Source organism: Salvelinus namaycush, unplaced genomic scaffold (genome assembly GCF_016432855.1).
Source record: "Salvelinus namaycush isolate Seneca unplaced genomic scaffold, SaNama_1.0 Scaffold139, whole genome shotgun sequence".
Classification (NCBI taxonomy): domain Eukaryota; kingdom Metazoa; phylum Chordata; class Actinopteri; order Salmoniformes; family Salmonidae; genus Salvelinus; species Salvelinus namaycush.
Genome location: NW_024058108.1, coordinates 90648 through 107775, shown reverse-complemented (window position 1 = coordinate 107775; position 17128 = coordinate 90648). Strand labels below are relative to the sequence as shown.

Sequence of the window (17128 nt, the reverse complement as noted above, 5' to 3'; positions counted from 1 at the left end):
TGTGGTGGTGATATTGTGTGGTGATGTTGATATTGTGTGGTGATGGTGATATTGTGTGGTGATGGTGATATTGTGTGGTGATGGTGATATTGTGTGGTGGTGGTGATATTGTGTGGTGGTGGTGATATTGTGTGGTGGTGGTGATATTGTGTGGGTGTGGTGATATTGTGTGGTGGTGGTGATATTGTGTGGTGGTGGTGATATTGTGTGGTGGTGGTGATATTGTGTGGTGGTGGTGATATTGTGTGGTGGTGGTGATATTGTGTGGTGGTGGTGATATTGTGTGGTGGTGGTGATATTGTGTGGTGGTGGTGATATTGTGTGGTGGTGGTGATATTGTGTGGTGGTGGTGATATTGTGTGGTGGTGGTGATATTGTGTGGTGGTGGTGATATTGTGTGGTGGTGATGATATTGTGTGGTGGTGGTGATATTGTGTGGTGGTGGTGATATTGTGTGGTGGTGGTGATATTGTGTGGTGGTGGTGATATTGTGTGGTGGTGGTGATATTGTGTGGTGGTGGGGATATTGTGTGGTGGTGGTGATATTGTGTGGTGGTGATATTGTGTGGTGGTGTTGATATTGTGTGGTGGTGATATTGTGTGGTGGTGATATTGTGTGGTGGTAATATTGTGTGGTGGTGGTGATATTGTGTGGTGGTGGTGATATTGTGTGGTGGTGGGGATATTGTGTGGTGGTGGGGATATTGTGTGGTGGTGGTGATATTGTGTGGTGGTGGTGATATTGTGTGGTGGTGGTGATATTGTGTGGTGGTGGTGATATTGTGTGGTGGTGGGGATATTGTGTGGTGGTGGGGATATTGTGTGGTGGTGGTGATATTGTGTGGTGGTGGTGATATTGTGTGGTGGTGGTGATATTGTGTGGTGGTGGTGATATTGTGTGGTGGTGGTGATATTGTGTGGTGGTGATATTGTGTGGTGGTGTTGATATTGTGTGGTGGTGATATTGTGTGGTGGTGATATTGTGTGGTGGTAATATTGTGTGGTGGTGGTGATATTGTGTGGTGGTGGTGATATTGTGTGGTGGTGATATTGTGTGGTGGTGATATTGTGTGGTGGTGGTGATATTGTGTGGTGGTGGTGATATTGTGTGGTGGTGGTGATATTGTGTGGTGGTGATATTGTGTTGTGGTGGTGATATTGTGTGGTGGTGATATTGTGTGGTGGTGGTGATATTGTTTGGTGGTGGTGATATTGTGTGGTGGTGGTAATATTGTGTTGTGGTGGTGATATTGTGTGGTGGTGGTGATATTGTGTGGTGGTGATTATATTGTGTGGTGGTGGTGATATTGTGTGGTGGTGATATTGTGTGGTGGTAATATTGTGTTGTGGTGGTGATATTGTGTGGTGGTGGTGATATTGTGTGGTGGTGGTAATATTGTGTTGTGGTGGTGATATTGTGTGGTGGTGGTGATATTGTGTGGTGGTGATATTGTGTGGTGGTGGTGATATTGTGTGGTGGTGATATTGTGTGGTGGTGGTGATATTGTGTGGTGGTGGTGATATTGTGTGGTGGTGATATTGTGTGGTGGTGATATTGTGTGGTGGTGATATTGTGTGGTGGTGGTGATATTGTGTGGTGGTGGTGATATTGTGTGGTGGTGATATTGTGTGGTGGTGGTGATATTGTGTGGAGGTGGTGATATTGTGTGGTGGTGATATTGTGTGGTGGTGGTGATATTGTGTGGTGGTGGTGATATTGTGTGGTGGTGGTGATATTGTGTGGTGGTGATATTGTGTGGTGGTGGTGATATTGTGTTGTGGTGATATTGTGTGGTGGTGATATTGTGTGGTGGTGTTGATATTGTGTGGTGGTGATATTGTGTTGTGGTGATATTGTGTGGTGGTGGTGATATTGTGTGGTGGTGATATTGTGTGTTGTGGTGATATTGTGTGGTGGTGATATTGTGTGGTGGTGGTGATATTGTGTGGTGGTGGTGATATTGTGTGGTGGTGATATTGTGTGGTGGTGGTGATATTGTGTGGTGGTGATATTGTGTTGTGGTGATATTGTGTGGTGGTGGGGATATTGTGTGGTGGTGGTGATATTGTGTGGTGGTGGTGATGTTGTGTGGTGGTGATATTGTGTGGTGGTGGTGATATTGTGTGGTGGTGATATTGTGTGGTGGTGGTGATATTGTGTTGTGGTGATATTGTGTGGTGGTGATATTGTGTGGTGGTGTTGATATTGTGTGGTGGTGATATTGTGTTGTGGTGATATTGTGTGGTGGTGATATTGTGTGGTGGTGATATTGTGTGGTGGTGGTGATATTGTGTGGTGGTGGTGATATTGTGTGGTGGTGGTGATATTGTGTGGTGGTGGTGATATTGTGTGGTGGTGGTGATATTGTGTGGTGGTGATATTGTGTGGTGGTGGTGATATTGTGTGGTGGTGATATTGTGTGGTGGTGATATTGTGTGGTGGTGGTGATATTGTGTGGTGGTGATATTGTGTGGTGGTGATATTGTGTGGTGTTGATATTGTGTGGTGATGTTGATATTGTGTGGTGATGTTGTGTGGTGGTGGTGATATTGTGTGGTGGTGGTGATATTGTGTGGTGATGTTGATATTGTGTGGTGATGTTGATATTGTGTGGTGGTGGTGATATTGTGTGGTGGTGGTGATATTGTGTTGTGGTGGTGATATTGTGTGGTGGTGGTGATATTGTGTGGTGGTGGTGATATTGTGTGGTGGTGGTGATATTGTGTGGTGGTGGTGATATTGTGTGGTGGTGGTGATATTGTGTGGTGGTGGTGATATTGTGTGGTGGTGGTGATATTGTGTGGTGGTGTTGATATTGTGTGGTGGTGATATTGTGTGGTGGTGATATTGTGTGGTGGTGATATTGTGTGGTGGTGATATTGTGTGTTGTGGTGATATTGTGTGGTGGTGATATTGTGTGGTGGTGGTGATATTGTGTGGTGGTGGTGATATTGTGTGGTGGTGATATTGTGTGGTGGTGGTGATATTGTGTGGTGGTGGTGATATTGTGTGGTGGTGATATTGTGTGGTGGTGGTGATATTGTGTGGTGGTGATATTGTGTGGTGGTGGTGATATTGTGTTGTGGTGATATTGTGTGGTGGTGATATTGTGTGGTGATGTTGATATTGTGTGGTGGTGGTGATATTGTGTGGTGGTGGTGATGTTGTGTGGTGGTGGTGATATTGTGTGGTGGTGGTGATATTGTGTGGTGGTGGTGATATTGTGTGGTGGTGGTGATATTGTGTGGTGGTGATATTGTATGGTGGTGGTGATATTGTATGGTGGTGGTGATATTGTATGGTGGTGGTGATATTGTGTGGTGGTGATATTGTGTGGTGGTGATATTGTATGGTGGTGGTGATATTGTGTGGTGGTGGTGATATTGTGTGGTGGTGGTGATATTGTGTGGTGGTGGTGATATTGTGTGGTGGTGGTGATATTGTGTGGTGGTGGTGATATTGTGTGGTGGTGGTGATATTGTGTGGTGGTGGTGATATTGTGTGGTGGTGATATTGTGTGGTGGTGATATTGTGTGGTGGTGGTGATATTGTGTGGTGGTGGTGATATTGTGTGGTGGTGGTGATATTGTGTGGTGGTGATATTGTGTGGTGGTGTTGGCCTGTTACAGGTTGTTCGGGGGCTCTGGCCAGGGAGCTGTCCAAGGCCTACCCCTCCTCCTCTGTCACTGTGCTGGACCTTCCTACAGTCATCCAGACAGCCAGACAGCACTTCTCTGAACAGGACGACACCATCGTGTTTCAGGAGGGTGAGCATCGTTAACCATCCTAACCTCAACACCTCAGATGATCAGTCTGTATAAATGATGTTGTTTTGTAGGAGACTTCTTTGATGGAGACATCCCTCCAGCTGATCTGTATATCTTGGCCAGAATCCTCCATGACTGGAAGGAAGAGAAATGTGTTCAGCTGCTGAAAAAGATCCATGCATGTTGTCAACCAGGTGAGTGTTTTATGTTGTCAACCAGGTGAGTGTTTTATGTTGTCAACCAGGTGAGTGTTTTATGTTGTCAACCAGGTGAGTGTTTTATGTTGTCAACCAGGTGAGTGTTTTATGTTGTCAACCAGGTGAGTGTTTTATGTTGTCAACCAGGTGAGTGTTTCATAATGTCAACCAGGTGAGTGTTTTATGTTGTCAACCAGGTGAGTGTTTCATAATGTCAACCAGGTGAGTGTTTTATGTTGTCAACCAGGTGAGTGTTTCATAATGTCAACCAGGTGAGTTCCATGTTCAAATCAAATCAAATTCAGATCAAATTGTATTGGTCACATACACATGGTTAGCAGATTTTAATGTGAGTGTAGCGAAATGCTTGTGCTTCTGGTTCCGACAGCGTAGTAATATCTAACAACAATTCCCCAACAACTACATAATACACACAAATCTAAAAGGTGAGTATATGTACATATAAATATATGGATGAGCGATGGCCGAGAGGCATAGGCAAGGTACCAACTAGATGGTATAAAAAACAGTATATACATATGAAATGAGTAATGTAAGATATGTAAACATTATTAAAGTGGTATTATTTAAAGTGACTAGTGATCCATTTGTTAAGGGGATCGATTTGACAACAGCCAGTGAAAGTGCAGGGCGCCAAATTCAAACAGAAATCTCATAATTAAAATTCCTTAAACATACAAGTATTTCACACCATTTTAAAGATAACCTTGTTGTTAATCCCACCACAGTGTCCGATTTCAAAAAGGCTTTACGACGAAAGCACACCAAACGATTATGTTAGGTCAGTACCTAGTCACAGAAAAACTCTGCCATTTTTCCAGCCAGAGAGGAGTCACAAAAAGCAGAAATAGAGATACAATTAATCACTAACCTTTAATGATCTTCATCAGAAGACACTCATAGGACTTCATGTTACACAATACATGTTTGTTTTGTTCCATAAAGTGCATATTTACATCCAAAAATCTCAGTTTACATTGGCGCGTTACGTTCAGTATTGTTTTGCTTCCAAAACATCCGGTGATTTTGCAGAGAGCCACATCAATTTACAGAAATAGTCATCATAAACTTTTATATAAGATACAAGTGTTATGCACAGAATTAGAGATATACTTCTCCTTAACTTCTCTAGGGTATGTGGGACGGTAGCGTCCCACCTCGTCAACAGCCAGTGAAACTGCAGGGCGCCAAATTCAAAACAACAGAAATCCCATAATTTAAATTCCTCAAACATACAAGTATTTTACATCATTTTAAAGATACACTTGTTGTAAATCCAGCCAAAGTGTCCGATTTCAAAAAGGTTTTACGACGAAAGCAAACCAAACGATTATGTTAGGTATGAGCCAAGTCACAGAAAAAGACAGCCATTTTTCCAGCCAAAGAAAAGGAATAACAAAAAGCAGAAATAGAGATAAAATTAATCACTAACATATTTATATCCAAAAATCTGAGTTTAGGCGGGACGCTACTGTCTCACTTGGCAAAAAGCCTGAGAAAATGCAGAGCGCCAAATTCAAATGAATTACTATAAAAATCTAACTTTCATTAAATCACACATGCTTTTCGGCGAAAGCAAACAATGCTATTATCTGAGGATAGCACCATAGTAAACAAAGAGAGAGAAGCATATTTCAACCCTGCAGGCGCGACACAAAACGCAGAAATAAAAATATAATTCATGCCTTACCTTTGACGAGCTTCTGTTGTTGGCACTCCAATATGTCCCATAAACATCACAAATGGTCCTTTTGTTCAATTAATTCCGTCGATATATATCCAAAATGTCAATTTATTTGGCGTGTTTGATCCAGAAAAACACCGGTTCCAACTTGTGCAACGTGACTACAAAATATCTCAAAAGTTACCTGTAAACTTTGTCAAAACATTTCAAACTACTTTTGTAATACAACTTTAGGTGTTTTTTCTAAAATTGAAGACGGGATGATCTGTGTTCAATACAGGATTAAAACAAACTGTAGATAGCTTTCTGGTCATGCGCCTCTATCTAACAGGACACTTCAAGTGACCCTCGTTCTGGATGGCCGTACTTCTTCATTACACAAAGGAAAAAACCTCAACCAATTTCTAAAGACTGTTGACATCCAGTGGAAGCGGTAGGAACTGCAAGAAGGTCCCTTACCATTTTGCAAATTCTTAATTGCGAACATTATCTCTTCCTCGGTAATAGGGGCATTAAGGAGAGACCTCTGTTCTTCGGAGATAGTAGGGAGCTCAATCTTAGATAAGAAGTTCTCCATTAATTTGGGTGCATCATTTGTCAGTTCTGAGGCATAAAGATTTGTATAACATTTCTTAAATGAGTAATTTATCAATTTATTTTCATATAAATGATTGCCATCAGAATCAATAATAGTAGCAATTGACTGAGTCAGCTCTCTTTTTAGCTAGGTACGCCAAATACTTTCCTGGTTTATCTCCATGTTCATAAAGCTTTTGCCTGACAAACCTAATTTTCTTTTCAGCGTCCTGTGTTAGGAGAGAGTCCAACGTTGATCTAAGGACTGATATTTCCTTTAATAGGGCAGGAGTGGGAGTTTTAATGTAGTCTTTCTCTTTAGTTCCTAATTCACCCTCTAACATCTTTTGCTTTTCACGCTTTTTCTGCCTCTTCGTGGCTGTGTATGACATAATCAGACACCTGGCATACACTTTACAGGTTTCCCAAAGGAGCGAGGGGTTATCTGTTGATTGAGAGTTGATAGAGAAAAATGCTTTAAACTCTGTAATAAAATATGATGTGAATGTATGGTCTTTAAGGATGGTTGTATTCAACCTCCAATGTCTTGCCAGATTGGATGCCCCATTGAGTTTTATGTCCAGGATCACCTCCGCATGATCAGATATGACTATGCTTCCTATCCTAGCGGATAAAACAGACTGCAAAGACGTCCTGGGCATAAAAAAGTAATCTATTCTAGTCTGACATCCATGAGGTGCAGAGAAAAAAGTGAACTCTCTTTTGGAGGGATGAAAGGTTCTCCAGACATCAACATACCCCAGATCATCACAAATAGCTTTAGGGGACCTAGCTTGAGGAGAGAGGGAAGCTATACCGCTGGGAAACTTGTCAATAAGGGGGTTCAACAAACAATTGAAATCTCCTCCAACCACTGCAGTGTCTGAGTTTAATTCTGAAAAGTCTAGAAATACCTAAGTGAGGAAATCAGGGGGGTTGGCAGGGGGAAGTAAATATTTATTATGGAAATGTTCTGCCCTTGTAAAGTACCATTAATTATAACAAAACAACCAAATGTATCTTTCACACAATTCAACACCTTAAGTGGTAAGTTCTTTTTCATAAGATTTGCTACACCTCTACTTCTGGATGTAAATTATGAGAAAAACACTTGACCAAACCCCCCTTGTTGCAATTTCAGATGCTTCTTATCATCCAAATTATTTTCTTGCAACAGAGCAATATCAATATTTTATTTTTTCAAAAAAGACAGTACATTCTTCCTTTTAATGGGGTTATGGATCCCTCTAATGTTCCATGTACATACACGCAGTCTGTTACCTGCCATTGCACTTTGACCAACCAATATCCAGACTGAATCCTACTGTAAAACAAGGGGTGGTACCTTTTCCCATGTGTTGAACTCTCTTCTATCTCACCGAGCATAAACAAACGATATGAACCCTGAACCCGAACTATACTAAACCCAAAAATGTAACATTCAAAGATCAAAAGGGGGGTTTTCCCACTAGCTAACATGCAGGGGATTTCAACTCTCAATGTAGACTCTTAAGTCCGCAAAGCCACTATAACCTTGTTTTTTTTTATATGGAAATGAAAATCAACAGAAGAAGATTGAGGCTCTTCCACCTAAAACCAAGCCTGTGCACCAATATAGATTCACACAAATCTCAGTCTGAGCTATAGTGGCAGTTAATTTAGCGAGAAAAATAATAAAGATATGAATATTACTGAACAGGAGCACGTGAGAACTCACACCACTGCTTCATGATCAGATTCAAATAAAAAAGTTATCCAATGCTGCGGAGGAGCAGCTTACAGTTATTTACCCGAGAGAGTCAATAAACGCAGCAGCCTCTTCAGGTGTGGAGAGTTTTTTTAGGCGATCCGTTGACCATAATCTTCAATGTGGCCGGGTACAGCAGCGCATAGTCCATCTTCATTCTCTTGAGCCTTCACCTCATCAAACGCGTTGCGTCTTCATACAACCGGTGTGGAATAATCATTGAAGAATGAGACCCTTGGACCTTGACGTTGACTACCGTCAGAACCGATGCTTCTGGCCGCATCCATGACGCGCTGCTTTTCGGTGAAGTTGTGGAACTTTATAACCACTGGCCGTGGGCGCTGGTTGGGACCAGGTATCGGTGCTTGAGAGCCTCTCACTGACCACGTTTGTAATACCTACATGTTTCAAGCAGACCCCCATAGTCCCTGTGCCCAAGGAAGCGAAGGTAACCTTCCTAAATGATTACCTCCCCATAGCACTCACGTCGGTAGCCATGAAATGCTTTGAAAGGCTGGTCATGGCTCACATCATCAGTATCCTTCCGGGTACCCAATTTGCATAGAGATGCACAGATGACGCAATCTCAATCACACTCCACACTGCCCTTTCCCACCTGGACAAAAGGAACATCTATGTGAGAATGCTGTTAATTGACTACAGCAGACATTTCTCCAGCCAAAGAAAGGATTCATAAAAAGCAGAAATATAGATAAAATTAATCACTAACCTGACACTCATAGGACTTCATGTTACACAATACATGTATGTTTTGTTCGGTAAAGTTCATATTTATATCCAAAAATCTGAGTTTACATTGGCGCCTTACGTTCAGAAGTCACAAAACATCCTTTGATTTTGCAGAGAGCCACATCAATTTACAGGAATACTCATAAACATTGATAAAAGATACAACTGTTATGCATGGAATTTTAGATGCACTTCTCCTTAATGCAACCGCTGTCAGATTTCCAAAAAGCTTTACGAAAAAAGCAAACCATGCAATAATCTGAGTCGGCGCTCAGAGCCCAATCAAGACACAAATATAGCCACCATATTATGCAGTCAACAGAAGTCAGAAGTAACAATATAAACATTCACTTACCTTTGATGATCTTCATCAGAATGCACTCCCAGGAATCCCAGTTCCACAATAAATGTTTGTTTTGTTCAATAATGTCCATAATTTATGTCAAAATTCCTCCTTGTTGTTCTAGCGTTCAGTACACTTTCCAAACTCACGACCCGCGGGCAGGTCCAGCGGAAAGTACGGACGAAAAGTTAAAGTTATATTACAGTCCGTAAAAACATGACAAACGAAGTATTGAATCAATCTTTATGATGTTTTTAACATAATTCTTCAATAATGTTCCAACCGGAGTATTCCTGTGTCTTCAGAATTGCGATGGAACAGAGCTCGCTTTCACGTGATCGCGCATGGTCAGAGCATGTTCAGGTCATGGCAGACCTGACTCATTCCTCTCTCCTTCGGCCCCACTGCACAGTAGAGGCATCAGACAAGGTTCTAACGACTGTTGACATATAGTGGAAGCCTTAGGAAGTGCAACATTACCAATATCCCACTGTATTTTCAATAGGAGCTGAGTTGAAAATCGACCAACCTCAGATTTCTCACTTACTGGTTGGATTTTTTCTCCGGTTTTTGCCTGCCTGATGAGTTCTGTTATACTCACATACATCATTCAAACAGTTTTAGAAACTTCAGAGTGTTTTCTATTGAAATCTATGAATAATATGCATATTCTAGCTTTTATGGCTTTGTAGCAGGCCGTTTACTCTGGGCATGCTTTTCATCCGGGCGTGAAAATACTGCCCCCTACCCCAAAGAAGTTAACAGCTTCTACCCCCAAGCCATTAGACTGCTGAACAATGAATCAAATGGCCACCGGACTATTTACATTGACCCCCCTCCCCCCCCCAACCCCTTTGTTTTGTACACTGCTACTACGCTGTTTATTATCTATGTATAGTCACTTCACCCCTACCTACATGTACAAATTACCTACACTAACCTGTACCCCCACACATTGACTCGGTAGTGGTACCCCTGTATATACCCTCGTTATTGTCATTTTAGTTTATTTGGTAAATATTTTCTTAACTCTTTCTTGAACTGCACTGTTGGTTAAGGGCTTGTAAGTAAGCATTTCACGGTAAGGTCTACACATGTTGTATTCGGCGCATGTGACTAATAAAGTTGGATTTGATCAAGTTTGATTTGAATCTGCTTCACCCCAGGTGATGGGGCGGAGGGTAGATTAGTTTCTTTATACAAGTCAATTTGAGCATTCAAAGAACCTGAAGTAAACATCCAATAATTAACTGCAATTAAGGATCCACCTACGAAAATGACTTAATTTCCTAAAGGGGACAAAGCGGAGATTCACATCAGACCTCAGATTCACATCAGATATCAGTATGCTCCCAATTGTGCATGAGATGGGGGAGGCACCAAGGTGAGATGTCTCCCTCTCCCTCTCCCTCTCCCTCTCCCTCTCCCTCTCCCTCTCCCTCTCTCTCTCTCTCTCTCTCTCTCTCTCCCTCTCCCTCTCTCTCTCTCTCCCTCTCTCTCTCCCCCTCTCTCTCTCTCTCTCTCTCTCTCTCTCTCTCTCTCTCTCTCTCTCTCTCTCTCTCAATTGACATGGCAAGTTCATTATTACTTACATTGTCAAAGTATACATATCGGAAAATAAAAATCTAATATATATGTATATATATACAAAATATATATATATTTATATATAAATAAATGGTGGGACCAACAGCAATAATAGTAGTAGTGGACATGGGATTACCATTAACAACAACTACAACAACAATATTAATCAGAACAACAATACATTAAAGCAATGGTAGTAGACCAGTGTCAATATGATTTGAGAAGACATATGACCTGGTAGTAGACCAGTGTCAACATGACTTGAGAAGACACATGACCTGGTATGAAAGACAAAACAAAACTAAGCTAAATGGGAAATATTATCAACATTACTTTGCATTTTTCACTGGCTGTCCCTCAGGTTGTGGCAGGAGGACACATATTTGGCTGCCAGAACTGAACATTTTGGCTTTTCACCCAATAAATATTAGATTTTTTCTTCATCTTTTATAGTTTCAAATTCTTTGTATTGAATTATAATTTTGGGAAAGAAATATTCTCTTAGGTCTGAGTATTTGTCACAGTGTAATAGGAAATGCAGCTCTGTCTCTACCTCTCCCCTGGAGCAGAGTGAGCACAGCCTGTCCTCTCTGGGCAGCCAGGTTTGTCTGTGACGACCGGTCTCTATAGCCAGACTGTGCTCACTGAGTCTGTACCTAGTCAATGTTTTCCTCAGTTTTCTATCAGTCACAGTGGTCAGATAGTCTGCCACCATGTACTGTCTGTTTAGAGCCAAATAGCATTGAAGTTTACTTTGATTTTTTGTGGTGTCTTTCCAATAGGTGATATATTTTTCTTTTGGTTTTGTGATGATTTGGTTGGGCCAGATTTTCTGAGGGCTGTCCTGAGGCTCTATGGGGTTGGTTTGGGTTGGTGAACTGAGCCTCAGAACCAGCTGGCTGAGGGGACTCTTCTCTTGTTTCATCTCTTGACATTGTAGAGCTCTCTCTCTCTCTATAGGTGGTGGGGTTCTGTTGGTGGAGGCTCTACTGTTTGAGAACCGTCGAGGTCCAGTGATGGCTCAGATCTTCTCCCTCAACATGTTGGTCCAGACGGAGGGGAAGGAGCATCCTCCCTCTCAGTACTCTAACATGCTCTCCTTCGCTGGCTTCCACAACGTCCAGGTCTGTCGGACAGGGAAGTCCTACGATGCCATCCTGGCCATCAAATGAACCTGTCAGGCTGTTTAGACCATGAAATCTCTATGGTTTAGACAATGAAATCTCTATGGTTCAGACTGGATATGTTAGGAAGTATCTATCTTGTGTCTCCTCCTCCATGTTAGCAGTCTGTCTGCATGAACCTCACCCTTCAGATGCAACGGACCCGATAGTCTCCTGGTGACTCTGTTATTGGCTAGCTAAGATGACATCACAGTGTTTTTGGCTAGCTAAGATGACATCACAGTGTTATTGGCTTGCTAAGATGACATCACAGTGTTTTTGGCTTGCTAAGATGACATCACAGTGTTTTTGGCTTGCTAAAATGACATCACAGTGTTTTTGGCTTGCTAAGATGACATCACAGTGTTTTTGGCTTGCTAAGATGACATCACAGTGTTATTGGCTTGCTAAGATGACATCACAGTGTTATTGTTTTTACTCTTTTTTTTCAGGGTCATGTCTTCTCCCTCAAATGCAAATATTTTGTTTTTCCGTGCATATAGTCTGTATATTATCTGAGATGTTATGGCATAGTGATGTTATTCTGACTTCAAAGACGAGTAAAAATGTGGGCATAACTGTAAACTTACATTTTAAACTTGGTAATGTTATACCTGTTAGTAGTATCCAATTAAAGGAGTTTCCTCAGCAACAACCCATCGTACAGTTATGTTTCTACAGGATACAGTGAGTACACTGGTACCAGAGGTCTGGTCCACACACTAGACACAGACGTCAGTTCAACGTCATGTTGGTGAAACAACGTTGATTCAACCAGGGTGTGGCCTGTGGGCCGTCTTTACTGTTACTATCTTAACAGCTCTCCTGCTCTATCTAGTGTCACATCTGTGCATCGATTCCTGAAGAACAATTATTTAAGTAAGTTGCTGTTGAATGTCCAGGGAAAAGAGAAGGCATTTTTGCAAGTTAAGACGGATATTTTTTGGGGCCCATTTCTAACCCCTTTTTCTTGTGTTGGCACAAAACTGCCTCCATACTTCCATTGATTTTTTAAAACCAGTGACACTTGTGGGGGTCGTAGTGAGAGTCTCGTGTTCATGAGAGTAGTTTGTTGGCCAAACCGTTCGGACGCTACAGCCATATTCGTGAGAAGAGCGATTTTCGTGATGTCTCATGCTCTGACCAACACAGCTGTAGCTCGGCCGCCTTCCACAGCAGATGTGGAAGGCTGCTATAGACGGATGCGGTGGATTGAGACACAGCCTATGCAAAAAAAACATCTCTCTAGCTTAAAACTGACAGATTTTTATGCAAATTTTTTCATTCTGTTAATTAGATTGATGCACCAGTGCGTCAATAGACCCTAGGGGGGTTTAAAGGTCATGTTGCAAGTACAATTTGCCCAAAAAAATAGAATATACATCACAAAAAACGTAAAAAGTTCATTTTCCCCCCAGGTTGCTTGAGAAAAACGTGTGAAGCATGTGCGCTAGTAAGCAACACCCCCTCAAGTGTGTGATTCAGCCTGTGATTCAGCCTGTGACGTTCGTTCAGGTGAAGACTGGAGCTGACGAGGGACAACATCCCCGGGATGCAGCCTGTGACGTTCGTTCAGGTGAAGACTCTGGAGCTGACGAGGGACAACATCCCCGGGATGCAGCCTGTGACGTTCGTTCAGGTGAAGACCCTGGAGCTGACGAGGGACAACATCCCCGGGATGCAGCCTGTGACGTTCGTTCAGGTGAAGACTCTGGAGCTGACGAGGGACAACATCCCTGGGATGCAGCCTGTACCCAATTTTCATACTTGAGTAAAAGTAAAGATAACATAATATAAAATGACTCAAGTGAAATTCACCCAGTAAAATCCTACTTGAGTAAAAGTAGAGGTATTTGGTTTTAAATACACTTAAGTATAAAAGTAAAACTATCAATGCAACTCCCAGGTCCCAGACGTGCTACCTGTCCCAGACGTGCTACCTGTCCCAGACGTGCTACCTGTCCCAGACGTGCTACCTGGACGTGCTACCTGTCCCAGACGCGCTACCTGTCCACCGGACGCGCTACCTGTCCACCGGACGCGCTACCTGTCCCAGACGCGCTACCTGTCCCAGACGCGCTACCTGTCCCAGACGCGCTACCTGTCCCAGACGCGCTACCTGTCCCAGACGCGCTACCTGTCCCAGACGCGCTACCTGTCCCAGACGCGCTACCTGTCCCAGACGCGCTACCTGTCCCAGACGCGCTACCTGTCCCAGACGCGCTACCTGTCCCAGACGCGCTACCTGTCCACCGGACGTGCTACCTGTCCACCGGACGTGCTACCTGTCCACCGGACGTGCTACCTGTCCACCGGACGTGCTACCTGTCCACCGGACGTGCTACCTGTCCCAGACGTGCTACCTGTCCCAGACGTGCTACCTGTCCCAGACGTGCTACCTGTCCCAGACGCGCTACCTGTCCCGGACGCGCTACCTGTGCCCCAAACGCGCTACCTGTCCCAGACGCGCTACCTGTCCCAGACGCGCTACCTGTCCCAGACGCGCTACCTGTCCCAGACGCGCTACCTGTCCCAGACGCGCTACCTGTCCCAGACGCGCTACCTGTCCCAGACCTGCTGTTTTCAACTCTCTAGAGACAGCAGAAGCAGTAGAAATACTCTTAATGATTGGCTATGAAAAGTCAACTGAAATTTTCTCCTGAGGTGCTGACCTGTTGCACCCTCGACAACCACTGTGATTATTATTATTTGACCCTGCTGGTCATCTATGAACATTTGAACATCTTGGCCATGTTCTGTTATAATCTCCACCCAGCACAGCAAGAAGAGGACTAGCCACCCCTCATACCTAAAGAGGAACCAGGCTATCTTCCTAGGTTCTGGCCTTTCTAGGGAGTTTTTCCGAGCCATTCCAGGATCTGAGACCAGACCGAATCCAGAACAAACAGCCGGTTTGCCCCCCCCCCCAAGGCTCTGGTGTTATAGTGGAGACTACAGGCAGCTCTGGTGTTATAGTGGAGACTACAGGCAGCTCTGGTGTTATAGTAGAGACTACAGGCAGCTCTGGTGTTATAGTAGAGACTACAGGCAGCTCTGGTGTTATAGTAGAGACTACAGGCAGCTCTGGTGTTATAGTGGAGACTACAGGCAGCTCTGGTGTTATAGTGGAGACTACAGGCAGCTCTGGTGTTATAGTAGAGACTACAGGCAGCTCTGGTGTTATAGTAGAGACTACAGGCAGCTCTGGTGTTATAGTAGAGACTACAGGCAGCTCTGGTGTTATAGTGGAGACTACAGGCAGCTCTGGTGTTATAGTAGAGACTACAGGCAGCTCTGGTGTTATAGTGGAGACTACAGGCAGCTCTGGTGTTATAGTAGAGACTACAGGCAGCTCTGGTGTTATAGTGGAGACTACAGGCAGCTCTGGTGTTATAGTAGAGACTACAGGCAGCTCTGGTGTTATAGTAGAGACTACAGGCAGCTCTGGTGTTATAGTGGAGACTACAGGTAGCTCTGGTGTTATAGTAGAGACTACAGGCAGCTCTGGTGTTATAGTGGAGACTACAGGCAGCTCTGGTGTTATAGTGGAGACTACAGGCAGCTCTGGTGTTATAGTAGAGACTACAGGCAGCTCTGGTGTTATAGTGGAGACTACAGGCAGCTCTGGTGTTATAGTAGAGACTACAGGCAGCTCTGGTGTTATAGTAGAGACTACAGGCAGCTCTGGTGTTATAGTGGAGACTACAGGCAGCTCTGGTGTTATAGTGGAGACTACAGGCAGCTCTGGTGTTATAGTAGAGACTACAGGCAGCTCTGGTATTATAGTGGAGACTACAGGCAGCTCTGGTGTTATAGTGGAGACTACAGGCAGCTCTGGTATTATAGTAGAGACTACAGGCAGCTCTGGTGTTATAGTAGAGACTACAGGCAGCTCTGGTATTATAGTAGAGACTACAGGCAGCTCTGGTGTTATAGTAGAGACTACAGACAGCTCTGGTGTTATAGTGGAGACTACAGGCAGCTCTGGTGTTATAGTAGAGACTACAGGCAGCTCTGGTGTTATAGTAGAGACTACAGACAGCTCTGGTGTTATAGTAGAGACTACAGGCAGCTCTGGTGTTATAGTAGAGACTACAGGCAGCTCTGGTGTTATAGTGGAGACTACAGGCAGCTCTGGTGTTATAGTAGAGACTACAGGCAGCTCTGGTGTTATAGTAGAGACTACAGACAGCTCTGGTGTTATAGTGGAGACTACAGGCAGCTCTGGTGTTATAGTGGAGACTACAGACAGCTCTGGTGTTATAGTGGAGACTACACGCAGCTCTGGTGTTATAGTAGAGACTACAGGCAGCTCTGGTGTTATAGTGGAGACTACAGGCAGCTCTGGTGTTATAGTAGAGACTACAGGCAGCTCTGGTGTTATAGTAGAGACTACAGGCAACTCTGGTGTTATAGTGGAGACTACAGGCAGCTCTGGTGTTATAGTGGAGACTACACGCAGCTCTGGTGTTATAGTAGAGACTACAGGCAGCTCTGGTGTTATAGTAGAGACTACAGGCAGCTCTGGTGTTATAGTGGAGACTACAGGCAGCTCTGGTGTTATAGTAGAGACTACAGGCAGCTCTGGTGTTATAGTAGAGACTACAGGCAACTCTGGTGTTATAGTGGAGACTACAGGCAGCTCTGGTGTTATAGTGGAGACTACAGGCAGCTCTGGTGTTATAGTAGAGACTACAGGCAGCTCTGGTGTTATAGTAGAGACTACAGGCAACTCTGGTGTTATAGTGGAGACTACAGGCAGCTCTGGTGTTATAGTGGAGACTACAGGCAGCTCTGGTGTTATAGTAGAGACTACAGGCAGCTCTGGTGTTATAGTGGAGACTACAGGCAGCTCTGGTGTTATAGTGGAGACTACAGGCAGCTCTGGTGTTATAGTGGAGACTACAGGCAGCTCTGGTGTTATAGTAGAGACTACAGGCAGCTCTGGTGTTATAGTAGAGACTACAGGCAGCTCTGGTGTTATAGTAGAGACTACAGGCAGCTCTGGTGTTATAGTAGAGACTACAGGCAGCTCTGGTGTTATAGTAGAGACTACAGGCAGCTCTGGTGTTATAGTAGAGACTACAGGCAGCTCTGGTGTTATAGTAGAGACTACAGGCAGCTCTGGTGTTATAGTGGAGACTACAGGCAGCTCTGGTGTTATAGTAGAGACTACAGGCAGCTCTGGTGTTATAGTAGAGACTACAGGCAACTCTGGTGTTATAGTGGAGACTACAGGCAGCTCTGGTGTTATAGTGGAGACTACAGGCAGCTCTGGTGTTATAGTAGAGA

The 17128-nt window shown here is 43.8% G+C and overlaps 1 protein-coding gene across 1 annotated transcript in view; it reads left to right on the top strand.

Annotated features, from left to right (window-relative positions):
* The window catches only part of asmt2 (acetylserotonin O-methyltransferase 2), a 37014-nt gene extending 25169 nt beyond the window's left edge, over positions 1-11845 (top strand). The window contains exons 6-8 of the mRNA XM_038982994.1: positions 3631-3768; positions 3840-3962; positions 11634-11845. Of these exons, the coding sequence (XP_038838922.1) occupies positions 3631-3768; positions 3840-3962; positions 11634-11845 (473 nt within the window). The remainder of the gene's footprint in view (positions 1-3630; positions 3769-3839; positions 3963-11633) is intronic.
* The last annotated feature ends 5283 nt before the right edge of the window (positions 11846-17128 follow it).